The sequence below is a fragment of the Vipera ursinii genome, assembly GCF_947247035.1.
Source record: "Vipera ursinii genome assembly, chromosome: 3".
In the NCBI taxonomy this organism is placed as follows: domain Eukaryota; kingdom Metazoa; phylum Chordata; class Lepidosauria; order Squamata; family Viperidae; genus Vipera; species Vipera ursinii.
In genome coordinates, this window is record NC_139516.1 from 82,267,017 (window position 1) to 82,282,965 (window position 15,949).

General features: G+C 38.1%; 1 protein-coding gene across 2 annotated transcripts in view; it reads right to left on the reverse strand.

The window, feature by feature from the left end:
- Positions 1-15,949, reverse strand: part of ZNF644 (zinc finger protein 644) — a 59,607-nt gene that overhangs the window by 14,634 nt on the left and 29,024 nt on the right. The window contains exons 4-6 of one of the 2 annotated variants that reach the window (XM_083358694.1): positions 15,047-15,596; positions 14,255-14,860; positions 11,629-11,751 (exon numbers count right to left, since the gene is read on the reverse strand). In XM_083358694.1, coding sequence (XP_083214820.1) covers positions 11,629-11,751; positions 14,255-14,860; positions 15,047-15,596 — 1,279 coding nt within the window. The remainder of the gene's footprint in view (positions 1-11,628; positions 11,752-14,254; positions 14,861-15,046; positions 15,597-15,949) is intronic. The other variant, XM_083358693.1, reaches the window with a different exon arrangement.

Here is a 15,949-nt window from a genome sequence, read left to right on the forward strand (position 1 = left end):
TGAGCCTAGTTGTTTTCTTGCAGATGTTTCATTATCCAAACTAGGTAACACCATCACTGCTCTGATGATGTCTCCTAGTCTTGGTAATGAAATGTCTGCAAGAAAATAATCAAGCTCAGAGAGCATCAAGGACCACTCAAGGCTCAAAATGTTTGGGAGCAGAATGGGGCAACTCCCTCCAGCTGACTTGCCCCAGCCATCTCACCACAGTGATTTGCTCTGGCCAACTCATCCTGGGACAACTTGCAATGGCCCCTCACCACAGAACAACTCACTGTGGGACAATTCAATATGGGATAACTCAAGAGAGGGACAATTAAAACTGCAGCTCACCCCAGCCTCAATGACTTTTAACTTGATGTAAAGCAAGACAAGGTCCACTGCAATTCACTTGTCCCTCTCTTGAGTTATCCTGTTTGAATTGTCCTGCAGCAAGTTGGCTGCAGTGCGCTATCCCGTGATGAGTTCAAGCTTAATCAAGCTTGAACCTCTTCAAAAGCTGTTTCCCAAAAGATGAGCTTTTGAAGATCTCTTCAAAAGATGATCTCATTGTTAAGTTTAAAATGACAGAAGGGACAAATAATGAAAACCAAGCAATCAAGTTAATTAATTAGTTGGTCAGTTGCAGATGTTTGGACTTCAACTGCTGGCTGGGGAATTCTGGTACTTGAAATCTTAAACCTTCTGATGTATTAAACAATTTTTTGCTATTGTTCTGATCTCAACCATTTTTTGAGCATTCTAAGATGGCCAATAGCTCCCAAATCATTCTATGTATTATGCACCAGTGAAATTTTTGACTTTTTCAGCATATTCCAATGTACAGATATTGATATTCATTTCTACACTACTCATAAAGGAGATAAAACAAATGCTATGCACCATTTACATTTTGTGATCAATTGTATAATATAAATACACATAAATGCAAACTTTACACGATGTAAAAATGAGTGAATTCTTAGGGCTTTCACTATTGCAAATACCTAAAATTAGAATCGGCTGCAGCAGATTAGGTACAAAAAATGAGAACATGGCTAGATAGGATCTGGGAAGACCCTGTCTTATTTAAACCTCAGACATTTAGTTTGATTTGCTCTTTTTTTGTAGAAGTGTGTGGTATTCCCATGCATAGATCAAAAAAGCTCTTTTAAGGCCTTCAGAAAGGTTATAGATACCTAAAAATCTAAGAACAGATTTAAAGATTCTCAAACAATTAGACATCAATCATTCCACTATCTGAAAGATCATCTGCAAGTGAAAAAGATTTCAGACAGCTGCCAAGGGAAACCATCTCAGCAAGTTCAGCCCAAGAACAGATGCATTTTCAGAAGTCTCTAAGAACCCCAGAATTTCATGAAGTGGTCTATAGGTACCTCTTGCCACTATTAATGTCAAAGTGTACGAGTCTACCATTAGAAAGTGTTTGTAAATTAATTTTATTTTGGGATGCAAAGAGCAGTGCAATACAGATGACTACAGCATTTGCTTAGGGCTTAGCATGTCCTTTTACTATTACAAGCTCTTACTTTTTCTAACCTCAGCCAAGAATATACATTGCTACCTAAATCCAACTTCATTTTCCCAATCTACTGTATTTTTCGGACCATAAGACGCACCTGACCATAAGACGCACCCAGTTTTTAGAGCAGGCAAACAAGAAAAAAAAATTCTGAACCAAATAGTACCGGTATACTAAAACAGTATACTTTTCAACCTTTTCATCCATTGTACCACTTTTAGGTCAAGGCAATGTCCGAGTACCACCAGTCGCCCAGCAAGGTGTCAAAAACTTGACCCCCCACCAAAAAAGGAAAAAAAAATGATAAAGTACAGGTGGTCCTTGACTTACAATGATTCACTTAGTGACTGTTCAAAGTTACGACGGCACTGAAAAAAGTGACTTATGACCATTTTTCACACTTATGACTGTTGCAGCATCCCCAGGGTCATGTGATTTACATTCGGATGCTTGGCAATCGATTCATATTTATGATGGTCACATTGTTCCAGGGTCATGTGATCGCCTTTTGCAACCTTCTGAGAAGCAAAGTTAGTGGGGAAACCAGATTCACTCAACAATCATGTTACTAATTTAATTTCTCTCTCTCCTTCTCTTTCTCTCCCTCTCTCCCCTTCCCTCTTTCTTTCTCTCTCCTCTCTCTCTCTCCCTTTCTCCCCATCTCTCTCTTTCTCTCCCTATTTTTCTCTTTACCTCTCTCTCCCTTTCTCTCTCTCCATTTCCCTTTCTTTCTCCTTCTCTCTCCCTCTTTCTCTCCCTCTCTATTTTCTCTTTCCCTCTATTTCTCCCTCTCTCTCCCTCTATTTCTCCCTCTCTCTCCCTCTATTTCCCTCCCTTTCTTTCTCCTTCTATCTCTCCCTTTCTCTCTCTCTCCCTCTCTCTCTCCCTCTCTTTCCCTCTCCCTTTCTCTCCCTTTCTCTCCCTTTCCCTCCTCTCTCTCTCCCTCTTTCTCTCCCTCCCTATTTCTTTCTCCTTCTCTCTCTCCCTCTCTTTCTCTCTCCCTCTTTCTCTCCCTCTTTCCCTCTCCCTTTCTCTCCCTCTATTTCTCTCCCTTTCTCTCCTCTCTCTCCCTTTCTCTCCCTCCCTATTTCTTTCTCCTTCTCTCTCTCCCTCTCTTTCTCTCTCTCTTACTAAAATACTTTTCTCTGTATTATGCCTAATTTCTATTGAGAGATATCACCAGCTGAGCTAAGATATACTGTTTAGCAAAGACTATTGAAACAAAACAAGAGACCATGTCTAACAATCATTTCACATTTGGAGCTGAAGTCAGCATTACTATCAGCCATTGGCATAAATTGAGGCTGTAATTTCCTTGAAAACATGCCATCATGCCTCACTAATTTTGTAAAATTCACTGATTAGTTTATATAGAATTATCATAATGTTTTCAAGTATAATCAATGCTATGGTATTATCAAATGTATGTTTTGAGGCTTCCACCAGAAATGTAGCTGTGGATTTTGGAAATATGTTCTATGACTAAGACTAATCATTGCAATGGGGTTCAGGAAGCTGCAGGAAGAAAAGGAAATAAAGTATTTTCCTACCATAAGCTCAATTTAAACGTAAGCTTTATTATCAGACTTTAATTTGGAATGTTTTTGACTAATTTTAATAACAGTTACATACAAATAAAAAAACCTGCAACTTAATCTTTCATCTTATTCAATATGTACTTCCAGAAATTAAACTCCTTTTTCTAACTATTCTAACAAAAAATATTTCCTTGCGACAATAATTATTACAGAGAATATTTTATTAGTCTTCTATGAAATACAAAATTTTACACTAAATTTAGTGTGAAATGCATTTGCTCACCTCTTGGACAAAAATTTATTTCAATGATAGTATATAATGAAACAGTTGGAAGAAGACATGCACAGTAAGCTATAGGAACTCTACAAATATGTAAAGCTTTCTAAATTGGCAAATATTTCTTGGATAAATTTTTAATATGGGTAGTAGTTATGCCCATCATGGAATATTTTTGGATAAAATATTTCTGAGTAAGATTATTCTGGAAATATCCTGATACTGAAACAGACCATTTAAACTCAGACATTTCTGGATTCCCCACAACAGACTATTTCGGTGTCAGAATACTAAAAAAAATGACAGAATGTTTGGCCACATTTAATGGACAAAGCATGCTAAGTTCCTACTTTAACACACTGGCAATCCCTAAATCTCTATGAATTTAGAGGCCAATCCCTAAATCTCTAGGGATTTACAGGGCAGAAAAGGGAGAGCTAGCCGAAATGCTATATTTTAGGAATGGGAAGCCTTGTGATCCAACAGATTCTCTCTTTTGCCTGAGCTGTAGTCTGCCACATCTTGTTTTGGAGCTGTTTGTGGTTAGAAACTCCAGATCTTGGAAATACTGTAGAAGCTTATAAAATGTCAGAAAGAAGAAACCAAAGCTATTTGTCAATCAAAGATCAGAGACCTCCCCAGCAATAGTTCGTAAAATTCAATCTATCCTATGACTTTGTGCCAAGATCTATATCCTAAAACAGAAATGACATTAATTGATATCAATGAAGAATATCCCTCTGTACCTATACTTAATATATTCAATTATAGTTTAAAATGGCTCAGAATTATCAAACTTTTTCATGTATAATCTTCAATAAAACATTAGTGATTCACTAAATAAACAATGAATATCATGCTCTTATATAACATGGGTGATATGTAGTATAGATGTAATCATCCTATAGTAATGATGATAAAATGAACCTGGTAAAAGTACAAAGCATCATTAATGTTATATCTCACTTTCTAAAGCAGATGAAATTTGAAGACAGATTATGGCATGTTAGTATTAGAAATACAACTATGATAAAATAGAAATTATATATTTGATACCAAGTGCTCCAAAATCTACCAAATGAAACTTTTGTAGAATCATAGTTATTTTGGAATTCAATATCTTGCTGAGTATATTCAAGTAGAAAATAGTAGATATTTTTATTTTATGAACGGTTGTAATGAAATATAACATGGTATCATTTAGTATTTAGCATTTAGATTTAATTGCAAGCTATTGGTCTGTAGTAGCAAATCATAAATGCAACTGCACTGTACTTTGTTCAAACATCCCACCCCCACTTTTTAAAAAAAGAAATGTAAGCTTGATCAAGTTCTTCAATGGGCCATGAGTTCCACTTATCTTTATTACATTCAAATTTCATTTTTTAAAAAGTAGCTTGCTTCACTTGAAATTTAAAAGAGCTACTTTTTTTCTTAAAAAGACAGTTCTAATATTGAGTTTTACTCAGCATGAATTAAAAAAAAAAATCAGGGTACTCATTCATTCAGTCCCAGACTGAAATGGTAAGCAAAATAGCAAGAACTTTCAGCTCTGCCAGTTCTCTCAACATTGAATTTGCAAAAGCAATATCATCATGACTGGAGAGCCCAATTCTCTAAGCAGCTGGCCAGGGACAGTGCAATGTTTGAGGCTGACGCTGACAGCCCTTATTCTAAAAGCTTATCCAACTGTAGCATCTCTATCTGCTACTGGTGTACTACCCATTAAGAAAAAAGGGGCATACCGATATTTTTAACAAGCCACAAAACAAACAGACAGTTGAAAAAAAAAGCCAGTGTCTTGCCAGAAGCAATTGTAGCCCTGGGAAGACATTCCATTCAGCATCAATGACTTTGATAGTTGATAGCTCTTCTTCTGCTGAAACACAAAATATAAAAAGCTCCTATAGCAACTGTCAAACAGAAAATAAAGGTCATTTATGCATACAAATATTTAACTGGGGCACAAAGTAACAAAATGCTCAAAGGGACTTATGGCCATGGTATTTTTTTAAAAAAAAATGTGCAAAGAAAACAAAAAGTACTACAAAATGGAAGAAATTATAAAAGGCAGAAACCCAGTGTGACCTTTGATGCCAAAAACATTACATTTTCATCACAATCAATGGTTTTTCTTCAATTGTGACTGAATTTGCAGATAACATTGAACGTATAAAATAGTCTCAAAATAAATTGATGCCGGAGGAAGGATAGCTGTGCTATCAGCAGAACTGATGACTACAGCAAGAGGAGCTGGCAAACCGATTGGTGCCTCATAATTCTTTCTCTGGATAAAGGGGAGATCTTGGGATCACCACACACACTCCATGCAAGGCTTCCCTTGAGGAGATTATAAAACAGTGGTCTTTGGTAGGTTTTAGAATTCTGGGAGAAGAGGTAAGGTTAACTTTGCTCAAGCCGCAGTTCAGAACTTTCAGACACCAGGTTCACCTACTTCCTTTCTTAATCACTTTTGGAAATGGCTTGTAAACTACTTTTGGGATATTAAGAACCTTCAGAACGACAAGATCCTTACACCAGGGTGATTCTCCTTCAATCCTGAGCAAAGTTTATGGACCTAAAAAAAAAAATTCATTTTGAAACAAAACAGCAAACAATATTTTTAGAATATTGATTTGGGAACGTTAAAAATGGACTAAGGGGTCAGGTGGACTGGAAACAAGATTCTGATATTAATTATAAGAATCCTTCCAGGGTTGTTTAAAATCCTATTAAAAATATATGAAGATTCTGAATCTAAGTAAAAGAAATTGATTGGAGAAAAACACTAGAAAAAGAACTTTGAAGGTTGGACACTAGAGGCAACCAGAAAGAACTAAAGACTGTAATTAAAGGAGAAGAGACCCATTAACAGAAAATGGAGAAAACTATTTTAACTTTGAAAGGAGTCAGTTAGCAGCTGTTTTACCCTGGGAGGGGGAAAACTGCGACCTGGCCAACCGCTAGCATGGACTATGAGTTGTCAGAATGCTTTTGAGAATTCAAAAAGACTATTTGCGGCTGAACCAGTCCTAAAGCACCCCTGCCCAGGGGAGCCCTTCATAATTTAGGCAGACGCCAGCATCGTGGCAGTCGGAGCGGTGTTATTGCGAAAGAATAAAAGTGGGGTCTTGCAACCTCTAAAAAATTTACTGAAAGCGAGAGGAGATGGACAGTCTGGGAGAAGGAGGCCTTCGCTATTAGGTGGGGGCTATTAAACTGGTGGCACTACTTAGAAGGGAGCAAGGTGCCTTTTGAAAGTATGGACAGATCACAAAAATTTAGAGGCACTAAAAACTCCCCGCAAATTGTCCCCAAAACAAGTACTATGGGCACAGTACTTCAACCGCTTCAACTTTACCCTAAAGTACACACCAGGAAGAAAAAACTTTCTAGCTGATGCGCTCTCCCGATTGCCACAGTACAAAAGCGAACGTGAAGAAATTCACGAGGCAATTATCCCCGGTCCACAAACTGCGGCCCAACTCACACCTCGCAGGACCCCTAATCCTGATGACCCCGGGGTAAAGAAAATAAAGCGAGAACTCCTCACTGATCAATGGTTTAAAGACAATCAGACATCCCTAACATGCAGGGATGGTCTGGCTTACAAGGGGGGAAAATTGTACTTGCCTGAAGCTCTTCGTCTTAATGCCCTCAAACACAGCCATGATGTCAAACAGGCTGGACATTTTGGATATCTAGAAACTCTATATCTCACTCGCCGGCAATTTTGGTGGCCGGGACTAAAATGAGACATAGAAAACTATGTCAAGAGCTGTACTGTATGTGCCACCATGAAACAAATCCCAGGAAAGACCCCTGGGTTACTGCAACCAATGGCCAAACCTTCTCAACCATGGGAAGAAATAGCTATGGACTTTATAGCAGACCTACCCGACAGTAGAGGAAATACTGTCATTTGGACTGTGATAGATCTATTTTCAAAACAGGCTCACTTTATCGCCTGCAAAGGACTTCCATCAGCTCAACACCTGACTAAGTTGTTCCTAAAACATATCTACCGACTACATGGTGCCCCTAAGTGAATAATTTTAAACAGAGGGGTGCAGTTCACAGCGAAATTTTGGAGAAACTTTCTTAAATTAATTGGATCATATCAAGGCCTATCAACTGCTTTTCACCCGGCTACTAACGGAGCTGCAGAATCCGCCAACAAAATGGTGGAACAATACCTTAGATGCTACGTCTCTTACCAACAAACAAAGTGGACCGACCTCCTCCCTTTTGCAGAGGTGGCTTAAAATAATTCAGTACATAGCAGCACCGGCTACACTCCTTTCCATGTAGCCACAGGGAAAGAATTCAATCCCATACCGGAATACTCTCACGTACCCTCCACTTCCCAGACTCTTAATCATTGGGTGAGGGGTTAGGAAGAAGTTTGGAAAAATACAAAGGTAGCCTTAAAAAAGACCTTTGAGACCTACAAAAAGCAAGCTGACAAAAAGAGAGCTCTCCAAAGAACATTCCAAGTTGGGGAAAAGGTCTATTTGTCGACCAAATACTTACACCTTAAACTACCCAATAAGAAATTGGGACCGAAATTCTTCGGGCCTTTCCCCATTGTGAAAATCATCAACCCGGTCACAGTAAAATTGAAACTACCCAGACTTTGGGGGAAAATTCACCCAATGTTCCATTGTAGCTTGCTGAAACCTTTTTGAGCCTCCACTTTAAGACCTCCCCCTAAGAAAGCACCTGGACCCCTCGTGGTAGCAGGTCAGAACCATTATGAAGTGAAACGCATTCTTGACTCTAGAATCTTTCAGGAAAAATTGCAATACCTAGTACAATGGGATACCCATTGTCTGAAGCCATTTGGTGAAATCTACTGATGTGAAAGCTGACAGACCTATCAAGAGGTTTTATTGGAAACACCCCAACAAACCAAAAGCCAGTTGCTAACTTGTATTTTGTTTACATTACAGGATCTGTCCTTTTTGTAAGGGGGGCCGGATGTCAACGCTGCTAACATTGAATGTTATTGCTTGACAAGAGATGAAGAAGTAGCCGTTTCATATGTTAAACTTGATTAGTTTAAGGTTGGGAGGAGGGATGAGTAGGAATGCACTTTCAAGGCCATCTCTCTAACTAAGGCCTTGGCGGGTCTTCTAACGGAAGGAAAACTGATTCTTTAAATTAATTGGAGAATAAGATTAATGACAAAATTAGAAAGGTGGAGAATTGTGTTTTAATATATTGTGCAAGGGGCGGAGATTTCAGATTCCAGCTTCCTTCGAGCAAGCATTTGCCGGTGTATTAGGCTAATAAAGGACTTTTAAGGTAAACAATGCCTCAGAGTCACTTGAAAAGCCCATAAGTTGGAAACTTGACACCTATTCATCCATATATGGCAGGGGTCCCCAACCCCAGGTCCATGGACCAGTACTCATCCACGGCTTGCCAGCAACCAGTCCGCATAAGCAAGCAAAGCCCCATCTGCGAGATGCAGGCAGCACACAAAACCACGCCCCCTCCAGTCCATAGAAAACCCTCTCTCCATGGAACTGGTCCCTGGTGCCCAAAAGGCTGGGGACCTCTGATATATGGTGTTCATCACTGATACGATCCCGAGTTTCTGGTGAGAAAGTTACTTCTAGGAGCTCTCTAAAATGATGTACATATTCTTGCTATAGTTAGGTCCCATTTTAAACAAAGAATTCCTACTAGTTCTCACAATCAAGATATCACCTATGTGTAGTTCCACATTATTAAGGTTCTTCCTCAATTTATTAGTTAAGCTGTATTACTTATATAAATTTACATATATGTATATGTATATGAGATATGTAAATATTACGTATACATTAGTTATACACCCCATAATTTAGTTCAGACAGCAGTTCAGATATGCATAGCTTCTCCCAACACTGACGTTATAGAGCTGAATGTCACTGGTATATTAAAGAGATCTTGCCCCCTCTAAAATTGTCATTTGCCCTCAAGAACTTCCATTAGATATTAAACTGCAATAGTAACAAAATACAAGTATCTACTGCAAAGCTGCCAGTTTGCTGCAAGCAGGAATTACTTTAGTAACTTCATCCTCCAATTTAGGAAATAACCTAGGAGAATATTGTTATCAACAAAAACAAAAGCCTCTAAAGCATTAACAGCACTCTATGACTTTCCCAGAGAAGATCATCCATTGATGAGATCAAGGTTAACTATGTTCCAAGTCTGAAAAGGGCTGAGAGAATGACTTTCAAGAACTTACAGCAGTTGTAGAAACCTTACTCCCAAAGTAGTATCTATGACTCCCAATAGTCAGCTAATCCTCTAGGTTCAAGGATACAGGCAGGAACTAGTAGCAGTATTTAAACTGTGTTTCTTGTCAAACAACTTAGTTCCTGTGAACAAACCTAGTAATTTCTACATGGCATGCTGGCACTTTACTTAAAAGAAAAAAGTATTCATATCCTACACATCTGCTTATTCCAATACAGGCAGTCCTTGACTTACAACCAATTGATTCTTTGAAATTATGATGGCATTGAATGAAGGCACTTATGACCTATACCTGAAGCTGTGGCAGTGCCCCTGTAATCATGCGATCAAAATTTGGGCACTTGCAAACCCTACTGTATAGGTGCTGCAATTCCTGCCATCCGCTTATCTGCCTCATCTATGCTCTTTTGGCCACCTGCTGCCCTGCACTCTGCTGTCCCAGCTCATCTTCGCCATCTTCTTGCTCCTACTGTTAATGAGGAGCATCCAGCCTGGAACTGGCTTTGCACTGTGAAAAGGTGGTGGTGGTGAGACGAAAGCAGCCTTTGAGCCATACCATCCCTTTGCAAAGATTTCTAGGGCAGGGCAGGGCAGGGCAGGGCAGGGCCTGGCTTCACTCTGTGAAAAAAGGGGGTAAAAAGCTGCATTGGGCTTCCCCCTTCCCCTTTAGGAAAAAGCAATTCCTGGGAAGGGATCTTTGAAAGCGGTGTTTCTTTGCCAACAGCTCCTGGATGGGCTGGGGCTGGCTTCAAGCTCCAAAAGTGGGGAGAGAGCTGAAAGCAGCTTTTTCTTTTCTTTTTCACAATAGGAGGCTAGTCCCAGTCCATCCAGGAGCTGTTGGCAAAGAAACACCCACACGTAAAGAGGTAATGGGTGGGGTTGGGGATGGGCTTTGTGCAGAGAAAAAGAAAAACCAAAAGCCATCTCTCCCCCGCCCCCAGGCAGGGATGCGCTATCATCAGCAGGAGCAGGAAGATGGCAACATTGAGGTGAGGTGATGGAACACAAGATGGCAGGCCTCTCAGAGAAGAGGGTGGTGAGGATGACTTGGACTGAGCTGGGGCAGCTGCAGTTTCCAGACTGGGGTAAGCAGCCATGTGTTTCTGGGGTTGCTTGCCACCTTGCAAGACAAAGGGCAGGGCAGCCAAAAGAGTAGAGATGGGGTGGAGACAGAAGGGAGGGGGGGGAGTTGGAAGCAATCCCTTACCTTACGGAGGCTTGGGGCTGGGATGGACCAACCTCAGAATGGCTTGAATTGGGATGAGTCCTTTGCTAATGACCGGCAAATTTTGCTTCATGATGGCAACAGGGATTACTGGAATTGTGGTCACTGGTGCAGTCGCACGACATCCAATGTTACGACTGCATCGCTTAGCAACTAAAATTCTGGTCCCACTTGTGGACATAAATTGAGGACTACCTGTACTTCCATGAGTTTTGTTTCCTTTTATTGTAACAGTCTTAATAGTTGGGTTCATAGGAGATTCCACTAAATTTAAAATCCAACGCATAGTACAAAGTATTAAAACAAATCCACACAGCAGATATAACTGTGTTGTTACTCTTACCTGCCTGTTCAACAGATCTAAATACACACATATATAGCAAATATGAGAAAGTAGTTGAGTTTTGATTGAACGTGATATACTGACAATTGTAAAAACCACGTAACTGCCTGTGTTTAATTTGATGTTAATTTACCTAAAGAATGAGTTGTAATAATTGATAAAGATTCTTGATCAAAACTTGGCAAATTACTTTAGTTAAAAATTCAGCTCCTTTTGCATTTAGCCAGAAAACAGAGCATTCACTCCTGAACTGTTCATATACATGGAAATAATGCTGGATAAAAAAATAAAATAAAATGAAACAATTCATGAAAAAATGGGATAGCAACATACATTTATACGTTGCTATAATTCTAAATTCAATTCCTTCAGAAAATTTTAAATGTCAACTGAATTGTCATATGAATTGTTCAAGTCTGATGAGGAAAATGTAGATAGACAGACTTGAATTTACATCTGTAACAAACATACCTGTCCCAGTCAAAAGTCCAGCACTCTTCTTTCGTGCATAAGCGCGTAAGTGGTTGGACAGGCTAACAGCACTTGTAAACGCCGTATTGCAATGCACACACGTTCTAAGCTTCACAGGCATACCTATCATTCAAAAGAAAACTATAATCCAGTTCTCTCTTTAAAAATGAAACTCTCAACTCGTTTCAAAAAACCCTGAATTAAAAGTTGCTTTAAGTATGTTCAGTGCATCAGTGCAATTGTTTCATAAGGAAGGAATCTAGCTCATGGCTATTATTTTCTTATCTGGAACAAAACATCCTTTTGGGTAAGAAAAATGAAATGCGTGATCTGAATCCCTAAGCTTTGCTGAATTTAACAACTATTATCACTTGGCTGCTGATTTTCGCATTACGCAGGTTTCTTCCCTAACTCCAAAATACAATTCTGCAATTTGAATAGCACAGTTCTGTTAAGAAGTTTGAAAGCTTGCAATGTTCCCAATAAAGAGAATTAGAAAGTCTAGTTGACAAAGTGGTAATTAAAGTGTTTTACCCACAAGACTGTAAAAGGCTCAATACTAAATTAGGTTGCTGATGAGGGCTGGGAGAAAAAGGTGGTAAAACACACCACTGCACAGCTGTTAGACAAAACATTTTCTTCGGTGCATTTTATCTTCATTACTCTGAATGCGCAATCAATAATGAAAGTTAATGATTTGTAGTTTTTGCTAAAATCTTTGTGCTAAATAAATGATCAACAAACATCTTAGTTATCACAGAGAAGAACACATAGTGAAGCAAATACCAAACTACATCAGAAAAATATATATACTGCCAGTGGTTTTCTTAACTGTATTCCCATGCACATATAAAAGTTTAGTCTTGGACAATACTGTCAATATTTTTTTTCACATTATTCATATTTCAGTGTGTTAGAAAAAATTGGATGCTTTTAAGATGTAATTTTTAGATGTACGCAACACAAAAAACCAATTTTCATGTATTTTAAATATTACTGCTTAGCAGCAAGGTTACAAAACTTGTAATAAGTAGTATAAATTAACAATCAAATCTTATATTAATTGGAATTAAAAGTTCTATTAATAACAGTTGGTATTATGCAATTTCTTTTATTATTTTTGATTGAAGTGTAGAGGATAGCGCTAATCAGTATTAGGCAGTATGACACAAATATCAACTACTTTATTTTTAGTGAACTATTATCTAACTGACAAGCTTTATCGAGCTACCTCCTTTTTTAAAGCAATTCATTGCATTATTCATGCATTTCATATTAACTCATCCTTTCAGCCCCTTGTAGTTAGTTAATATAGGTTTTCCTGTAAGGCTTGGTTTTCTACCTAGATGAAAGTAGAAGCATAATCAGCAGTCTCATGTACTGTACATGTTGACTTACTATATAGTTTCAGACTGCAAGTAGAGAATCAAACACTTGAATGCTTTCCCATTTAAAACATATCATTTTAATTGCAACAAGTTTTATATGAGGATGCATTTGATCCATATAAACATTAGACATAAGCAGATCCTTCAACAGGACTCTTCACGTCACTCATCCAACATGGATCCAGAATATCATAGTACCCACATGCTCATAAAACCCCAAGAGTGTCAAGCTGCTGACTTCAGCCTTTGAGTGATTCAGCTTTTCGTAATTTCATGCCACAAATCCAGAGAGGCAGTTTGTTCACTGAAAGATCTGCACAGGCCTAATAAACATTTGGTTTCACTACCTGCAATCTGTAGTGGTACAAGAAGCAAATCACATGAATCTACTGATCATTGCAATGTCTTCCAGTGACAGTCTGACTGCTGCATCATACTGCGCTCTTGAAAGACCCATAAAACTACATCATCCATTTTCGCCGCAATTACAAAATACTCAAAGTAGAGCAAGATATTACGGTAGCTGGAATACACATTATGCAGAGATATTGGCAAAGAACTCCAGCATAATCTCTGACAGCTAGGATTGAAAGACGTATTTAAGAAGAGCATTCTAAAACTATACTAAGGACTCTGAAATAAAGACTGAAATTACCGACTGAATTTCTAGAAAATCTTCATTCAAAAAGAGTCTGAGATTTTGTATCAGAACCCTGATGGAAAAGAAGAGCTATGGCTACCACAGATGCATTCTTAGGACACATATAACCTAACAATAGCTCACATATAACCACACATCACCCATTTAACCAATCAGGCAAATATTAACTTCAAGGAAATGCTAACTTTTACTACAGATAAAGGAACAATGTCTCAGCTATTTTTGGTTAGTCAATACATTGTATCAAGTATTAGTTATTAATTATCATGTATTTTCTATCAAACATAACAATAAACACAAAACAAAGAATTAAGGAGATGTTCACATGTATCTATTTCTATTACCCCTCAGTAACTACAGAGCAAAATTGTTTTCTATTCAGAACTTGGCCTGCACATTCAAAATATAGGTAATTTTGGGTATGAAATTATTTTTTTCCTGATAAGAACTTTGCAAAGAAAAGTTTCAGTACGAATTGATTTTGGAATAAAGAAATACATACAGACACAAACATATGTATAGACATGGATTCCAATTAAGATCTAATAGAACAGCAGTTACAAAAACAACCTCTTACCTGATTGTACGGTCAAATCCATTTTTTGTGGTTGATACATCAAAGGGCCATCTTCATCTAATGGAAGAACACATTTTTGAACAAACCTCTTTCTTGCAGTTTGATTATGAATCTTTTGAGGGGAGATATCAAAAGTTCTTTCTTCTCCCATTCTTTTATTTTTCAAGAGTTCTATCAGTGTAAGTGACTGGGTTTTTTTTTCATCATGCAGTACTGATTTTGCTTCATCACATTCATTGAGGCAATTCAGCCTTTCTTCCTCTGATGCAGACACCGATATATCTTCAGTCTTTAGGCCATTGCGGTATGCTTCAAGAGGTATAACATTTTGAGACAAAAAGTCATCATTTGATGAAAGTTTCTGAGCAACAAATGGTCTGGGAATAACGCGACGACTGTTCAATGCCTTAAGGATTTTTTCATATTTTTCTTCATTTTGCATCATTTCATTTAGAACACAGATTGGAGATTTATGTGCATCCCATTTGGTTTTACCAAGCCTTTTTAGGTGTCCTCGCACATGATTAGATAATCCAATTTTAGTGTCAAACCAACCTCCACAGAGCTGGCATGTGTGTTCTGTAGAACTTTCAGATTTCTCAATTGCTACAAAGAAAAACAAGCAATTTATCCACTTGCCAAACATTAGGATGCAGCTTACTTAAAATGTACAGGTCAAAACATTTGAACAAGAGAACAAATAAATAAAACTAGTCAGGATACTATAAAATGAGGTAATATTCATATTAGTCTACATTTCTTATATGCTGAAAACCTGAAGAAAAATCTTACCTTTTCTAACTCGTTTCACTGGGGTTCCCGTCACAGTCCTTTTGAAATGCTGCTGCATTTTGTCACTTGTAGCTATCTGCTCGGGTGAGACAACATGGCGTGCCTCATAACTTAACCCAGCTCTGTGAAGATGTCCACGGACATGATTAGACAATCCGACACCAGTTTCAAAAGTTGCTGGACAGTATGGACAGTTTTTTTTCTCAAGTGATAAATCAGTCCAGTGAAAAACTGAATTATGCTTTGGCAATGTGGTACCTATGTTTTCCAAATTATGATGATCTTGGAAATCATGCAGATAATTGTTACCTTCACCATCTTCATAATATTCAAAATAAAATCCATCATTTTGTTCATATCTAAGAGACGATTTACCACCACCTTCTTCTTCCATTTTGCCTTTAAATAAAGGGAACAGGTTTACATGGTCCTGATTAATATCACTGTAAGAGCCATCCTCCACAGACCGTGTAGTGTAATCACACAGTTCAACATTATCCCATGAACTTTCATCGTCCGTTTCATAGCTGTCTTTTTTTCCAGCAAGTCTCTGCAAAACAACAACAGTCATTTTATGTAGAATGCCTGGAAAACTGTCCAAATTATCTCCTGCTATAGATCCTCCCCTTTTGGGTCTTTTAATCAATTTTTTTTTACAGTTACATGCTTATTTTTATAGACTCCTGGGTCTTTTTTCATCAATTAAGAGAATCCACAATAAACCTTATTATGAGAATTATTTGAAGACAATAAAGGTAACAACCTGACAGATCTTGTAGCATCCCCTTTTAAGCGTAAAAATAAGACTGCTACATTTCTCAATCCTATGTATGCCTGTGTGTGTGCGTGTACGTCTATATACACAAACACATACATACACAGTTGCTAAGATTTTTCTTCATG